The 15,562-nt window shown below is 47.9% G+C and overlaps 4 protein-coding genes across 9 annotated transcripts; 3 read left to right on the plus strand and 1 right to left on the minus strand.

The window, feature by feature from the left end:
* Positions 1-102: 102 nt before the first annotated feature.
* On the plus strand, positions 103-1,651 carry LOC108040139 (neurogenic protein mastermind). Its single transcript, XM_017117435.2, has one exon. It carries the CDS (start codon positions 310-312, stop codon positions 1,279-1,281), a length of 972 nt encoding a protein of 323 aa, XP_016972924.1. The 5' UTR covers positions 103-309; the 3' UTR covers positions 1,282-1,651.
* A 2,692-nt stretch (positions 1,652-4,343) lies between these two features.
* On the plus strand, positions 4,344-10,350 carry LOC108040119 (putative uncharacterized protein DDB_G0271606). Of its 3 annotated transcripts, XM_017117393.2 has the most exons (3): positions 4,344-6,151; positions 6,410-6,883; positions 8,270-10,350. In XM_017117393.2, the coding sequence occupies exons 1-3, from the start codon at positions 5,285-5,287 to the stop codon at positions 9,851-9,853; spliced, it is 2,925 nt and encodes a 974-aa protein (XP_016972882.1). In that variant the 5' UTR covers positions 4,344-5,284; the 3' UTR covers positions 9,854-10,350. The 3 variants fall into 3 exon arrangements, with proteins under 3 accessions (XP_016972882.1, XP_016972881.1, XP_016972883.1); XM_017117392.2 differs by having other exon boundaries at positions 4,344-6,883; XM_017117394.2 differs by lacking the exon at positions 8,270-10,350 and adding an exon at positions 7,419-7,463 and having other exon boundaries at positions 4,344-6,883.
* A 93-nt stretch (positions 10,351-10,443) lies between these two features.
* Positions 10,444-12,380, plus strand: LOC108040122 (diphthine methyltransferase). Its single transcript, XM_017117399.2, has 2 exons — positions 10,444-12,015; positions 12,072-12,380. The coding sequence occupies exon 1, from the start codon at positions 10,456-10,458 to the stop codon at positions 11,524-11,526; it is 1,071 nt and encodes a 356-aa protein (XP_016972888.1). The 5' UTR covers positions 10,444-10,455; the 3' UTR covers positions 11,527-12,015; positions 12,072-12,380.
* On the minus strand, positions 12,336-15,457 carry LOC108040120 (serine/threonine-protein kinase Pink1, mitochondrial). Of its 4 annotated transcripts, XM_017117396.1 has the most exons (6): positions 15,230-15,456; positions 14,857-15,164; positions 14,599-14,802; positions 13,801-14,538; positions 12,728-13,741; positions 12,336-12,669 (listed from the first exon to the last, which is right to left on the minus strand). In XM_017117396.1, exons 3-6 carry the CDS (start codon positions 14,761-14,763, stop codon positions 12,469-12,471), a joined length of 2,118 nt encoding a protein of 705 aa, XP_016972885.1. In that variant the 5' UTR covers positions 14,764-14,802; positions 14,857-15,164; positions 15,230-15,456; the 3' UTR covers positions 12,336-12,468. The 4 variants fall into 4 exon arrangements, with proteins under 4 accessions (XP_016972885.1, XP_016972887.1, XP_016972886.1 ...); XM_017117398.1 differs by having other exon boundaries at positions 13,804-14,538; positions 14,857-15,457; XM_017117397.1 differs by having other exon boundaries at positions 14,599-14,796; positions 14,857-15,456.
* Between the last annotated feature and the right edge of the window lie 105 nt (positions 15,458-15,562).

The raw sequence follows: 15,562 nt of genomic DNA on the forward strand, positions 1-15,562 counted from the left end.
AAGTGCTGCAGTGCTGTGAAATGCCGCCCATACAGTGCTGCGCAATGGCGATTGCCCAGAGCTTTGCGCCGCGAAAGCTATTTTGGAGCAGACCATCTGCAGCTTTTTTCCATATTGATTAGTTATGTCGCTTTTGTTGTTTACTCGCCACATTTTTTTTGGCCAGCCAGTTAATTGTGCTTAGCGGTGCGCGGGAAATCGACCAGGACATCCGCAGGACATTGGAGTGGAGTGGAGTAACTAGAAAACGAGACTAGTAAACAGGATCCCAAAGTCGAGTCGTCGCGGGCGAGCGCACAAAATCCCCCGATGTCCGCGGGTGTGGGTGGCGGAGGGAGCATTACCACCGAGCACCACAGTCGCCTCTACTTCCTCAACTCGCCGACGGCCCCGCTTACCGCCCGCGATCCGTTCTTCATCAAGCCGGAGTACCTCAGCTATGAGAGTCCCATGCACCATGCCCTCTATCCGGGCAACCGCGGCCTCCTAGAGTACAACAACTACACGAGTTCGGCGGCCGCAGCGGCAGCCGTTGCCTCCTCGGTAGCCACCTCCGTTTCGGGATCGGTATCGGTTTCGGGATCGGGCACAGGATCCTCTGGAGCGCCGGCCAGTGCCTCGGCAGCCACAGCGAATAGCGGAGCAGCGGGTGGGACGGCGGTCCTCAGTTTGGACAGCCAGAACTTCACCCAGCAAGGCAATCCCCACCAGCAACAGCAGCAGCAGCAGCAACAGCAGCAGGGGAATCCCCACCAGGAGGTCCTCCAGCAGCAGCAGCAGCATCCCCTGCATCATCATTTATCCGCAGGCGTTGTCGTCGAGGCCGGTGGCGTTCTTGGCGGCGTACCTGGCCTTGCCAATCTCGGCGTGCCGCATCTCAGCGCCCAGCAGTCAGCCGGCACACAGCAGGGTCAATCCTCGCGAGCACAAAAAGCCGCCCGCCGGCGGAGCAACGAATCGATCGAGGCCAGGGAAAGGCGGCTGGAGAGGAACGCGGCTCGAATGCGGGATAAACGGTCCAAGGAGTCGGAGGCGGAGTACCGGGTGCGTTTGGCCAAGAATGCGGAGGCGAATCGAGTGCGCCGGCAGAACGAAACGGAAGTACAAAGAACCCTAAGACTGATGAAGAACGCAGCGCGGCAGCGACTGCGCCGCGCCTCGGAAACCGTCGATGAGCGGAAGAAGCGGCTGGCCAAGGCCGCCGAAAGGATGCGGGTGGCCCGGGCCAGTGCGCCCAAGGTCATCAAGCCGCCGCTGGCCGACAGGCTCAAGGGTTACTAACGGGGATCTGGCGTCCCCAAGGATGGAGCAGAACCTTTTGGAGCTGGTTCTCCAGCAAAGCATTGAGGCGGAGCTGTCGCTCTCCACGCTGAAAAGCTGGCCAGGATCGGCTGAGGAACATACACACATCTATAAATAATATATATTGTATACAGCCTAAAACAAAAACAGTCAAAAATCAGGAGGATAACGAGGATTATGCGGAGTAAGAACAGATGAATGGGCAGCAGGCACTCTAGGATTAAAGCCAGGCAATTTTTTTTTTAAGTTAACAATTAACATGATGAAGTAATGTAACGTAAACGTAAAGTAAAGTATTTTTATAATGCATGCATTATATTCGTACGATATATAAATATATATACGCATAGTTATGTATACACGCAGGACACACAAGAACACACACACACACACATGAACACCTAGCATAGTCATAGCACACATATAGGGCCCCCAAAAAGGCAGTAATACCCCCACTTCCCAGGAAAACGGAACGGGAAACTTACAACGCCAGGGTGCCTCACTGTAAATACAAAAAAAAGAGCGGAGGGAAAATCGCAACAACTGAGGTATCCCCAATCCCAATAAAAAACAAGAAAGGAAAGCTAACTTCGGGCGGAGCCGAAGTTTATATACCCTTGCAGAATACTCTGTAAATTATATTCTCCAAAATTATTGATATGATGCATTCTTAATACTCATAAAAAATCCCAACTTCCTAACTTTAAAAACACCAAAGTTATGGCATTTCCAATCGTTCAGTTATATGACAGCTATAGGATATAGTCGGCCGATCCTTATGAAATATGGTAGATCGGATTGATTGGCCAAATATAAAACCCATAGGAAATCCCAGCTTCCTAACTTTACAAACACCAAAGTTATGGCATTTCCGATCGTTCAGTTATATGGCAGCTATAGGATATAGTCGGCCGATCCTTATGAAATTTGGTAGGTCGGATTGATTGGCCAAATATAAAACCCATAGTAAATCCCAGCTTCCTAACTTTACAAACACCAAAGTTATGGCATTTCCGATCAATCAGTTATATGGCAGCTATAGGATATAGTCGGCCGATCCTTATGAAATTTGGTAGGTCGGATTGTATGGCCAAATATATAACCCATAGAAAATTTCAACTTCCTAACTTTACAAACACCAAAGTTATGGCATTTCCGATCAATCAGTTATATGGCAGCTATAGGATATAGTCGGCCGATCCCGGCCGTTCCGACATATATACTGCGTGCAAAGGAAAGAAGGGTGTGTGCAAAGTTTCAACTCGATAGCTTTAAAACTGAGAGACTAGTTTGCGTAGAAACAGACAGACGGACAGACGGACAGACGGACAGACGGACAGACGGACATGGCTATATCAACTCAGGAGGTGATCCTGATCAAGAATATATATACTTTATAGGGTCGGAGATGTCTCCTTCACTGCGTTGCACACTTTTGACCAAAATTATAATACCCTCTGCAAGGGTATAAAAATAAAAAGAAAAAGAAATTCGAAAAAAAATTCCAGACGAGGCAACAAGTGCCTTTCCAGCAAATCCTCGGGCGAAAACCACTTGCTTTACATCCAAATATCGTACTTTTCCAAAACAACTGAGGCACCCTGGCGCCAATCAACCCCCATATGTGTGTGTAGTTGGTAAAAGCATGTAACCCAAAACGGACAACGCCAGTCACATAAGGATATACACACACGGCAGCCCCACATACATAGACATATATATATATATTTGGAGCCATGTATGCATACACACATGATCCGTTGCCAGGCACATAACGCAATATTTGTTATAGCACGCAATCCTTCATCCTTCCACCTACTTTCCCTACTCCTTTCCCCACCCCACGCCCATATCCTTAGACGGATTCAAGACACTTCTGCTCGGGCCCACATGATATATATATTTATATATATATATATATATATATTATTCTAATTATTATTAATAAATACGTAACCATTAAGTTCTAGTCGAAATTTCAAATTGTTTTTTTCCTGTCTAAATACGTTTATCAATTGTTTTTGCCTTAAGACTTAAGATTGAGATACATTTTTGTGTATTGTAATATTCATGTACACTAACAATAACAACACACAACAACAACAAAACAAACACAACACCAACAAAACGAAAACAAAAACAAAAAACCATAACAAGCGGAAAAACGAGAATAACAAAATGAATATACTTGAATAAAGTTGCATTCACAATTTTTAAATATTGCGTTTTGAAAATGGGCGGGAAGTTTATTAGAGGGCTGGTAAGTAAGGACAATAAAAATAATATATTCTTTCTATTATATTATTATACAATAAGAAAAACATAGAGGTGTGAATAAGCTTAAAAGTTATTATTCTCATTTCTTATTTTATTATTCTCAATAAAAGAAGAAAAGCTAAAAAAAATAGTTATATTTTTATTGATTGTAGGTGTTTAATTTTAAAAAAACTTTAACCGAAAAAAAATATATAACAATATTTTGAGCTTTACTGAACTTCAAAAGATTTTAATTTATTAGAATTCGAGTTTTTGATGCATTGTATTGTTTAAAAAAGAATAGAGGCAGGAGAAAATTAAAAAAGCCCGAGAACATCTGTATTTTGATGGTCGGCAAAGCTTTTTTTTCCCGCGTGAAAACTGTTGTGGATAGGAAAAGCCCGGCTCTTGCTGCTTGTTTACAAAATATAAGCAAGCGGGTAAACTCTAACGTATTTATTTTAAATTGATTAGAGAAATTAAAATGTTTTCTGTATTTTCTAGAAGGCATACTATGGTTACACTGCGATGGTATTTTTTGTGCGCAATTAAGTGTGCCAAATTTTTAAATGCTTCGCGGGTAGGTCCTATATCCTATAGCTGCTATAGGAAGGTGTCAAATTCGTTTCTCTAATAGTAAATTTTTAGGTTCCCCATTATCGATGTAAATAAAGATTGAGCACAACATATTTGAATCACGGGATGCCCTAACAGTCGATAGTTTTGCGGCACACACCATGCTCTCGATATATCGAATAAACTCGATTCCTGTTCCAGCTCTAACATATACATACACACACGCACGTACGTTCTTGTGGTTATTTTTTAATGTGTGTTTGTTGCGCGTTATTTTATTTTTTACCGGATATTTAGCGCCGTTTTTTACGCCCGCCGTTCTCGCTTGCGAATGGAGTGTAAAGGAAACACGCCGATTGGAGAGCAAGTGCGTGGGATTTAATATTCGCAAAGTTGCTGCCCAAAAATCAAAACAATGCAAAAATTTAACTGGCAGATTGAGGCGATGCCGACAACTCGTTAAAAAGGCGCTCAAATAAAAGTGCTTATGGTGTTTTAACCCACTAATTAACATCGTAAGAGGAGCTAAGTGCACTACGATTAAATGGCCCCAAAAAATAGAGGGTTAAGATTTGTGCGAAAAGCAAAATAAGGAGCGGAAAAAAACTCGCACACACGTACATACGTTGTATGTGAGTTGCGTGTGTGTGAGCTGCGTGCTGCATGGGTGTGTGTATAATCATGTGAAAAATCGATTGGCAGCGCAGCAGCAGCGCGGCGGCGGCGCCAATTGTCACTAACTCAAAAGAAGAAGCACGCTTTTTCAAAAAATTTAAAGTAATCGCTAAAGAAATCCCAAAAAAAGTAAGAACAACCAATAGCAAAAAAGAAAAAGAATGATTGAGGACTTCAATAACAGTTAGCGAAGCGATCGCCGCAGAACGAGAGAGAGGGAGAGAGCGAGAGTGACGGCGCCAGCACACACATATTCTTTATATAACTAGTGGGAAATAGCAAAATAAACACAAAGAGGAAAAGCCAAGGAGGGAGCGAGAGAGAGAGTGCGATCGCGCGGCCCCTAGATGTTATCGAAGCTATCGGAAGGAAGGCTGCGCTCATCCTTTCGATAACCAATTGATCCTCACACTTCCCAAGCCCGATAGACACGACAATTTCGATTGTTGTTCGCCCCCCGGCTTTTTGACCAAGAATGGAACCAGATCCCAATGGGATAAAAATAGAGCCCTCACTTGATCAGCAGCAGTACGCCACCCATGTGCTGGCCATCAATGGCTCCAATGCCCGCCTGCTCATCGAGCATCCCTCAGCTTTGTTGGTACCTTTGTCCTCGCATCACCAGTTGCAATTGCAGCAGCAGCAACACCAGCAGCAGCAGCATCAACAGCAGCAACATCAACAGCAGCAGCAGCAACAGCAACAACAGCAGTTCCAGCAGCAGCAACATCTTCACCAGCAGCAACAGGATCAACTGCAGTTCCAGCAACAGCACCTCCAGCTTTATGCACACACCCCACTGAAACAGCAGCAGTTGCAGCAGCAGCAGCAGCAAACGCAACAGCAGCAACAGCCCCCCACTCCGTTGGGACCCACGAGCAGTGCCAGTTCCGCTTCCATAACTGGTGCCTCTGCCACTGGCCACCAGCAGAGGTGGAACGAGAGTCCCGAGGCACGCCAGCGTCGTCTGGCCAGAAATGCTGAAAGGATGCGGGAACGCCGCCAGCGGGAGAGCGAGGACGAGTATCGCAAGCGGTTGCTCCGGAACGCCGAGGCGAATCGCCAGAGGCGCCAGAACGAATCCGACATAGAAAGGGCCATGCGGTTGGTGAGGAACGCGGCCAGGCAAAGGCTACGGCGGGCCATGGAGTCACCGGATCAGAGGGCCAAGCGTTTGGCCAAACTGGCCGAAAGGATGCGCATGTATCGGGCCAGCGAGACGAACGATCAGCGAAAGGTCCGCCTGGCCGAGATGGCGGCCAGGGCGCGGCAGAGGATCGCCAATGAGTCACCGGAGGAGCGCAAGGAAAGACTGAGAAAACTGAACGACTATGCCAAAAAGGTCAGAGAAAAGAAGAAGATATTGAAGCATGTTGTGGTGCACGGTGGTTCGTCGTCGGTGGTCGTCTCAACGCCGACATCCTCCTTGTCGTCAACGGACCAGCAGCACCACCACCAGCAACAACAGCAGCAGCAGCAGCAACAGCAGCAACAACAGCAGCAGCAGCAACAACAGCAGCAGCAGGTGCTCGCTGTTGCAGCAGCCGCAGCAGCGGCGGCAGCCAATTGTACTAACGAACACACTATCAATCTAAACCAGGCGGCCACCACAGCGACGACGACGACGACGACAACAGATGAGGCAGGAACCCCGCAACCCACTGAGGATCAGCAGCATCTAGTGACAGCAGCCGCCTATCAGCAGCATCAGGCTTTAACTGGAGTGGAGTACATGGGGCAGGGCATGTTTCTGGCGCCCGGCTCGCTGCGTCCACCCATGCAGCTGAAGCAGGAACCACAGACCCCGCAGCAGCAGCAGATCACCCAGCAGCAGCTCCAGCAGCAGCAGCAACATCAGCGGTACACCATCACAGGGCAGCAGCAGCAACAGGTCACAGCTGCCCTGCTCGAGGGAACCGAATCGGGCAGCATCTTTGTGCAGCAGATCTATGGCGATGATGGTGGCAAGGGCACCACCAAGCTGCTCCAAGCACATGTGCCCCATTTCAGCATCGCCGGTGGTCAACTAGAGCTTTACCCGCACAAATATGCCGCCAAGAAGCAGGAACTTCAGGTGCGTATGCAGCAGAAATAACAAGGAGTGGGTAGAGGGGTCTAACTAAAGATGCCCAAGTACTAACTGTTGTCCACATTTAAGCAATGAATCCTGCTTCTAAACGATGCAGCGGTATAACGTCTTACCTCTAAATCTTTTTGAAACACCTGTAATAATGTTGATATTCAGTTTATTTAGAACGTTAGACGTTCAAGTGCCGATGCATCGTTTTCAATGAGTTAGCAACTTTTCAGTTTTCTTCCGTATTCCATCGAAATTAATAATATTTCAAAATTTTTCAGAAAACAAAAGAAAGCACTGTCAATTAGCTAGTTATATGTGGCACAGTTGCAAAAACCCTTTACGTTAAGAAAAATGCAATTCAATTGATTCGATAATTTTTAAAGTACTTAAAATGGCCAAGTTTTGATTGGTTTGGAAAGTATTAACATCATAACAAAGCTAAAAAGATCTGTTCAAAACTGACAAAATTGTTTGAATTCAACTTTTCCAAAATCCGAGAAATAACAATAATGATTTTTTGCAATTGCAGAGAGTAAGTGAGAAATTTGGAATCGAATGAAAATTTATAACACTGGTAAAATATTAATCTTTTGCAAATATTTTAAAACTTAAATATTTTTTCTTACAGTTGGATAATTCAACTGGCTATAAAAATTATAAAAACCGGAAAAGTATAATTTGAAAATATAGAATTTGCATTATTTTCGAAGAGTTTGATGGAAATGGGAAGAAAAAACGGCTTAACTTCTTAACTGGGAAACGCCACTGATATTTCACCTCTTTCCCACGAAAAAATGAATCGAATTTTTAATTTATTTTATCGTTCTTCTTGCTTCTATTATTTTTTATTAATATTAAATTAACCATCGAGAGTGTAGACAAATGTAGCAATGTTAATAATGAAAGCGGGAAGAAAATTTTTTAGAAATGGTATTGTCTGTACTTCTATCTCTTTTACTCTGTCACACTCGTTTCTTTTTAAAGACTGATCTATAAACCCAAATTGCATCACATAAATTTATCTTAGAATCTACTTCGTTTGATTTGTTTTATCTAAATACTTTTTCATAAATTAAATTGAGCTTAATTAAAGTATTCTATTTGTATTATTCAAATGTTTGCTGCAATAATGAAATAATTAATTATAACTACAAAATTGAAAAGACGAATCTAAATTAGTTAGAACTTTGTGGTTCCTTTAGGAAATGTAAATTAAACTGTTTTCCTAAATAATTAAGGATTAATGACACCATACAGTTTCAAAATAAAGTGCCATTAATCCCATTATCTAAAACCAAAAAAATAGATTAATAAACTCATAACCCACCCAAACCAAACCGACTTACCCGTTGGCTTTCCACTCCTCTACCCTTTTTACAGTCGGACAACGATGCTCCGGGATCAGCGGGCGGCAATGATAACAGCGGGTCTGTTAGTCTGGGCCACAACGAGACCAAGGTGATCGTCACGACCGCCAGCGGGGAGCAGAAGCTGCTGAAGGCGACGCCGGGCCAGGCGCAGCAGCTGTACAACCAGTTCCCCTACCTGACCACCTTCCCCAACACCACGAGCGGCGGCAATGGTGCCACCAACGTTGGACAGGTGGGCGTGGTGACGACGGGGACGACAACAGGTGCAGGTGGCACCACCACCACCGCCTACTACCCGATGTACCACAATGGCTTCCAGATCGGCATCGGACCGAATCCCGTGCCGCCGCCCTTCACACCGGTTCACTTTGCGAACGCAAGTGGCGGCAACAGTCCAACCGGCGGCCAGTACAACATACTAGCGGCGAATCCGACGCTAACGGTGACTGGATTGGGACAGCAGCAGGAGCAGCAGCAACAGCAGCAGCAGCCGCCGGCGACGCCACAGATTGTGACCACCACCGTGGGCAGGGGCAGGCCGCGAAAGAATCCGCTGGCCAACGAGGAGCAGCTAAAGGTCAACAGCCTGCTGGAGCAGGAGCTCAACCAGATGCTGTCCGCCCCGCAGCTGGCCACTAGTACTCCGCGGCGCGGCAGGCCACTGTCGCAGACATCGCAGCAGCATCAGGAGCTCAGCCAGATTCATGTACATTCCACAGCCGATGGCGATAGTCGGACGCCAGTGACGACGCCGCGACGCAGCGGTGCGAACAAATACGAGACGGAGGAGGAGAAGCGGCTGCGGCTGGACAAGATGGCCGCCCACCAGCGGGCGGTGCGGGCCAATGAAACGCCCGAGCAGCGGGCCACGCGCCTCCAGAAGCTGAGCGAGCGGGCGCGACTGAAGCGGGCGCAGGTCCGGGCCACCGAGAATACGGACGAGCGGAAGGAGCGGTTGTCCAAGCAGGCGGAGTATGCGCGAATGCGACGCATGCGCAGCCACACGCCGCGCAGCAGCAGTGCCACCAGCACCGAGTTCCGGGCCAAAACCGAGGAGGAGGACGATGAGGAGGAAGAGGACACCAGCGCCGAGCAGCAGTTGTACGAAAGTGAAGCGGTTTCGGTCACGGGCACGGGCAGCGATGGTGGTTTTGTGACCGTCGTCAAGGCCGACGAAGATGACTCACCACTGGACCACGGCGGTGTAGGCGATGGCTCCAACGATCACGAACAGCTGCCGCCGCTGCAGTTGCAGCAGCACGAGCTGCAACAGATTGCCGGCAGCCTGCAGCAGCAGCAGCTGGTGCAGCATCCGCATCACGAGGCGATTGTGTTGAACCAGCAGCACCGCCTGGTGACCATCAGTCAGCACCAGCAGCAGCAGATCCACCAGCAGCAGCAGCACCAAGCGCATCCCGGCTTCAGCAAACTGCAGGTGGTTAAGGATTACGCCAGTGCAGCAGGTGGCGGCGGCGGCGGAGGAGGAGTCGCTGGAGGAGCTCCTGGTTCTGGCGGCGGCAATGGAACAGGAGCACCCGAGAACAATGACATGCTAAAGATACTCGAGCCAATCATCGTGATGAAGACCAAATGAGGATCGCGGAGGCGTCACAGTCGCAGCGCGAATCGCTAGAGGGGATGTGGATAGCCAGGCCCCCAATCCCGCCAAGAAACCAAGAGCATCAGGCGTTGGACGCACAAAAGGATGAGTGATCTGCGAGGAGTAGGGATTGTCTATAGTTATGAATAAGAGTTTTTTTTAAATATGTTTTTTAATATGTGAGTCGATGTATTTGACAGAGAGATATTGTAAAAAGTGAGAGTGAGCGGAGATCAAGGATCAAGTGCAATAACATAAACGGATGCCTGGCAGCCACGAAAGCCCACTGAGAAAAAAATAACACTGTGACGCCCCGAAAACCACTTAAAATCGAGAAAATGCAGCTAAAAACTACGAGCGAGGGACGAGATCAACTAAACCTAATCCAGAATATGTAGCGCGTAAACAGAGCACTAAGTAGTTGTATGTATTAACTAATAATTTTTTAAATTAGCAAAAAAAAAGCGAAAATAACAAATAAATCTAATAAGATCAAAATGAAACGGTCGACTAAAGTTGTGGGGAGAGCCATCGCAGCCCTGGTGGCTCGGTGTTTATCGACAATCGATAACCGCTCTTGACAGCTGATTGTAAACATGTTTACAACGCTCCACAGCGAGGATACGGAGTATTCGGCGGATTCCGTGGAGTGGCTGCCGGAGGATGATCCGGAAACGGGCTTCTTTGCCTGCGGTACCTACCAGTTGGTCCAGGATGACGCGGAAGCCCCCGAAGAAGCTTCTCCCAAAGGTCGTCCCCGCAAAGGTCGCGTTTATTTATACCAATTCGGTAACACAAATTCTGCACTGGAGCGGCTGCAGTGCATCGAAACGTCGGCCATACTGGACATGAAGTGGCTGCCAGCTTGGTCTGGTGATGGCAATCCACTCCTATCCACCGTAAATTCATTGGGTCAACTGGAGATCTATCAATTTCTAAGGGATGACAAGAAACTACAGAAACGCACGTGTTTTTCTCTGGAAGAGGAGGCGCACAAGGAATCGCCATTGGCTCTGGCCCTGGATTGGCGGCAGGAAGAGCAGCACATTCAACTGGCCATCTCGGATTCCAAGGGAGGCCTGAATCTATTGAAGTACTCGCCACAGGGTGAGGTAATCCGGGAGCGTTCCTGGTCTGCTCATGGTTTTGAGGCCTGGACCTGTGCCTTTGATCGCTGGTCACCGCATCTCTTGTATAGTGGTGGCGACGATATGCTCCTCATGGCCCACGATTTGCGCACGGAGCAGCGAGCATGGACGAATCGGGCCCATATGGCTGGAGTCACTTGCCTGCTCAGTCATCCGAAGCACGAAAACCATCTGCTCACGGGCAGCTACGATGAGCAGCTCCGGTTATTCGATACCCGAGCCATGAAGCGAACTCTGGCGGAACTGGACTTGGGCGGAGGCATCTGGCGGCTAAAGCCGCATCCCGCCTACCCCGATCTTATCCTGGCCGCCTGCATGTACACCAACTTTAGCCTGGTGCAGCTGGATGCCAAGGATCCTAGCCTGTGTTTACTGGGAGCCTATGAGGAGCACAAGAGCATCTGCTATGGCGCCGATTGGGGTCCTGGTTCTAATAAGGACGATGGAGCCTTGATTATGGGCACCTGCTCGTTTTATGATCATAAGTTGTGCGTCAGTCGCGTGGAGATTGGCAAATAAATTGAAATTTTCTGTATTTTAAATTTAAGTGTAGATTTTTACAAATGTTATGTTTTGTAATGCATTTTTCACCAATAAGAAATATTAATCAAATCAAGTTATAAAAAGTTCCTCTACTATTTTATTTTAAATATATTCAATACCTGTTTTGTCGGATAATAAGTCAGAGATCGAAAATAAATTAAAGAAAAGTTTATTCTCCCTTATTTCATAACGCTGGAATACACTTTGAGATTAGGATCTTAAAAAAATCACAAATAAATAAATTTTTCGATTTGTATTAATTAAATAATAATAGTAAAATCCTGTTAATATCTAGAATTATTTTTGAAAAACCATCCATCCCTGGATCGATAGCACTTGGACCTTGGAGTAGCCCTGGGCGATCAATCGTTATCGCTGAGAGAAGATTTTGTGTTGCCATCCCTTGAGGAAACATTCGAATTTGCAGATAATACATGTAATTGGTTGATTTCAGCTTCTGTCATGGTAGTTGCGAACATTTGACACTTAGCCATCCAATAAACTCCCATTTCTAATCTCAGCATCCTGAACAAAATCCAACCCACAATGTGGACGAGGCAGTACTTGACCGGGCGCGGGAGAGCATCGAGGAGATGCACCAGCTTGTGCAGACTCTGATGGTTGACCTAAAGGACGAATCCGGGGCCGCACAGATGGTGGCCCTGACCATTAACGAGCGCATCCTGCAGCTGATCAGCGATTGCGAAGAGGCACAAAGTGAGGAGCAGATGCTCAACCAGGAACTGCAGCGATTCCAGGACAAATAGACAAATGGCTGGAGAGCGTGCGGTTAATTTTGATTTGTTTTATAAATACATATGTAAAATATAGGTATCACACGCTTTTCCATTTGATTTTCGCAGAGTAACAAGTAGAAGGGTCTTGATCCCGAGATCCAAGGAAGGCTTTCCCGGGGCCCTACGCCGCCACCACATTCTGGATCCAGTTGAGGGCGCCGCGAATGCGACGCAGGCGGGCGCGTGCCAGGAAGCTGCAGATGAGCAGGTACTCCACGTAGGCGCGTCTTCCGTTGGAGGCCACTGGCATTAATCCGGAACCCATTTGCGGGCGACCCTCGCACATTATCTTGGTGGTCAGCGAGAGCAGCCACTGGAGGATCTGTAAGAGGGAAAGTTAGCATGTTATATACAGTTAAACGATCTTTAGAAACACCCACTTCGGAGCTGTTGGGCATGCCGCCCGCCTTAAGCCAATTGGACGGGGCCCACAGGAACAGCTGCACCACATTCGCCGCAATATCCGGACTGACCCGCTTGGACGGGTTGGGATTGAGGATGTTGTACACCAGCTGTTGCAATAGCGGCGGGCAGGCATCGCTCATGGGGGGCAGCTGCTCCTGCCGGTAATCGCTGTTCCTCAGCGAAAGCGTCAGCTCTCCACGTTCGCGTGCCAGCCCACCGCTACTCGAGTAGAATGGATTCCGGCTGCCAAAGATCTCGTAGGCCAGCGCACCGCATGCCCACAGATCCGCTTTGCCGTAATTGAGCACCGCGAATGGCCCGGGCATCGTGTTGAAGATCTCCGGCGCCATCAACGCCGCATTGCCGCCCTTGTCCACATCGTGGGAGACATACGGCAGTCGCAGACCGTGCACCTTGTCCGCCAGGCAGCAGCCAAAGTCCGAGAGCACCAGTACCGGCGAGGCATCGTCCTGCAGCTCAATCAGCACATTGTCTGACTTGAGATCACGATGGGCCACTCCGTGACGGCTCAAATGGTTGACAGCCTCGAGCATTTGCGCCAGCAGCAGGATGCGGGTACGTGTGCTCAGCTCCTGGTTATCCAGCAATCCCCGCAGGCTGTGATCATAGCGTTTCATCAGCAGATACAGCGACATGTTACGGCCATAGCCCTGCGGATTGATCCTTTGCGGCTGGGCTACGGGATACAGTAAATGGCCATCGGGAAAGTTGCGCACCTCGTCGCAAAAGAAACCAAACATGCAAACGATGTTGGGATGCGGCGGCAGGTGGACCGTTTGGTTCTGCAGCAAACGTTCCCATTCGTCGGAGGCCTCGTTCATGCCCCGCTGACGCGCTGGCACTGTCTCCTTGTACATGGCACGCAGGATGGACAGGGCATTGCTCTGGATGTCGTAGTTAAACATCATTTTGAGTGCCAGCGGATAGCTGTCCACCGAGCTGTTAATCTTTGAATTCGCTAGGGTATTCTGAAAATGAAGGGATTACCGTTAAAAGGGAAAATTGGGAAGTTGAATTTTGAATTTACCACATTTAAGGCACTGCTTCTGGGCTCCTGATCCTGCTGCTGCTCCTGTACCCTCTCCTGGGCGCCCACAAAATCACTGGCCGCTGAGGGCTGGCTGTACTGAAAGATATTATCCACAGAGCCGCCAAAGTTGTGGACAAAGCGCGACATGTTCTGCAGCGGCGTCATCATCTCGTGGGCACTCCAGCTGTTTGGAGCAAAGGCTGGCGTTGCCGGTGGCGGTTCTGCACCAGTCGGCAGTGTCTCCGTAGCACCAGCAACACCATCATTCTTAAAGCCCGCTGCATAGACCACAGCGGCACAACCTTTGGCAATGGGTGGACCGATTTCCAAGTCATCAATACTAAACTTGCTGTCCAGCGTATCGGAGATCTCATCCTGGTTCCAGGCTCTCTGCAGCCGGCCAGCTGCCTCCCGAATCTCCCAGCACACGCCCTCCAGTTCATCCTCCTTGCTGAGGACACCCGAACCGGAGGCCAGGCTCACACCGATTAAGGCGAAGAAGGGAGCCGAGTCGCCAAAGAAGAGCTTGCGGGTAGCTCGCTGGCGCAGATCCTCCGAGTAGGTGGTGGTCACCCGGCTGAGGATATTGTCGATGAAGAGTTTGCGGGCATGTTGGCCAACGCGGAAGAGTCCACTGGAGGACGAGCTGCTTCCATTTAGTGGCGATCCCGTTGAGGGAGCGGAAGTGCGGGGCACTACATTGACCACCGATTTGGCCGCCTGCTGGGGCGTTGTCTGGCGAGGATTGGGGTGTGTTAAATGCAGCTCTTGACCAGGAATATACTCGGTACTCACCCGCAGCACATGGGCGGCGGTGGAGGGTAGGGGAAAGCCTCGCTTGCTTCTTGTCTTCAATTGATTTTGGTCCAAAATGTTGGCGTGTATATCACGTTTACAATAGCTGCGCAAAATGTAGCGACCATGTTTGATCAGTCGCACGGTCAGCAGTCTCACAGACATTTTTCGGCCCGCCTAGACCACGGCTTTAAGTGCCTGTAACTGGAATCTACATTAAAGCACTCCCCAAATAATAATTTCAGTTTCAACTATTACCTTTTTAAGTATTTTGGGGCTCAAGTCTTGCTGCTGCTTCTTCTTCTCCTCCTCTGTTGCTCATACGGAAGATCGATAACACCGATCGATAACAAAACAGCTGGTGCGTGGGTGTCGATTGTTTGGTTTTTGCGTCGTAAATTTATTTTGTTCTTCTCGGGCTTTTGAGATGCGTGGGTGTTGCAGGGGGTGGCAGGGGATGTTTTTTACTACAAGGCAATATCCGTTGATCGAAAGGGCTGTTTTTTTTTTGCTCCAAATATGTCCTCTTTCGATTCCTGTGTGGGCCGATTTTGCGCTATTTTAAACTGGACGGAACGGATAATTTGTTAGCCAACTTGCCTGGCTGGTTATTTTTATTATCTGCGCCTACTTTACTTCACTTCAATTCTCGTTTCGTTTCAATTTTGTCGTTAGATAATCGCTTCTAGCTCTGACCGTTTTTTTATTTGCCTGGAAACACACCAGGAAAATTAACACTTGCTTATCTGGTTATTGTGTTTATATTCTGCAATCGGAAAATATCTAATTTAGTTGAAAATTCACGATAAAAACAAAGAAAAAGTTAAAAACAGCAAGGAGCCAGTGTGACCGTTATAAAATCTTAAGAATCGATAACGACTTAGTGGTCGCTTAAACCTGGTGGCGGTTTTAGCTTGGACTTAAACCACTGAGAATTATTTAAAAACTAAATTTTATTTAATGT

Source organism: Drosophila rhopaloa, unplaced genomic scaffold, assembly GCF_018152115.1.
Source record: "Drosophila rhopaloa isolate 14029-0021.01 unplaced genomic scaffold, ASM1815211v1 contig_3, whole genome shotgun sequence".
Taxonomy (NCBI): Eukaryota; Metazoa; Arthropoda; class Insecta; order Diptera; family Drosophilidae; genus Drosophila; species Drosophila rhopaloa.

Coding starts and splice junctions, on each gene's coding strand:
- LOC108040139 (XM_017117435.2), top strand. CDS start 310: ATGTCCGCGGGTGTGGGTGGCGGAGGGAGCATTACCACCGAGCACCAC.
- LOC108040119 (XM_017117392.2), top strand. CDS start 5,285: ATGGAACCAGATCCCAATGGGATAAAAATAGAGCCCTCACTTGATCAG. Junction 6,884..8,269: donor CCAAGAAGCAGGAACTTCAG/GTGCGTATGCAG, acceptor CCCTTTTTACAG/TCGGACAACGATGCTCCGGG.
- LOC108040122 (XM_017117399.2), top strand. CDS start 10,456: ATGTTTACAACGCTCCACAGCGAGGATACGGAGTATTCGGCGGATTCC.
- LOC108040120 (XM_017117396.1), bottom strand. CDS start 14,763: ATGTCTGTGAGACTGCTGACCGTGCGACTGATCAAACATGGTCGCTAC. Junction 13,742..13,800: donor GAAGCAGTGCCTTAAATGTG/GTAAATTCAAAA, acceptor CTTCATTTTCAG/AATACCCTAGCGAATTCAAA. Junction 12,670..12,727: donor GCATGCCCAACAGCTCCGAA/GTGGGTGTTTCT, acceptor TCCCTCTTACAG/ATCCTCCAGTGGCTGCTCTC.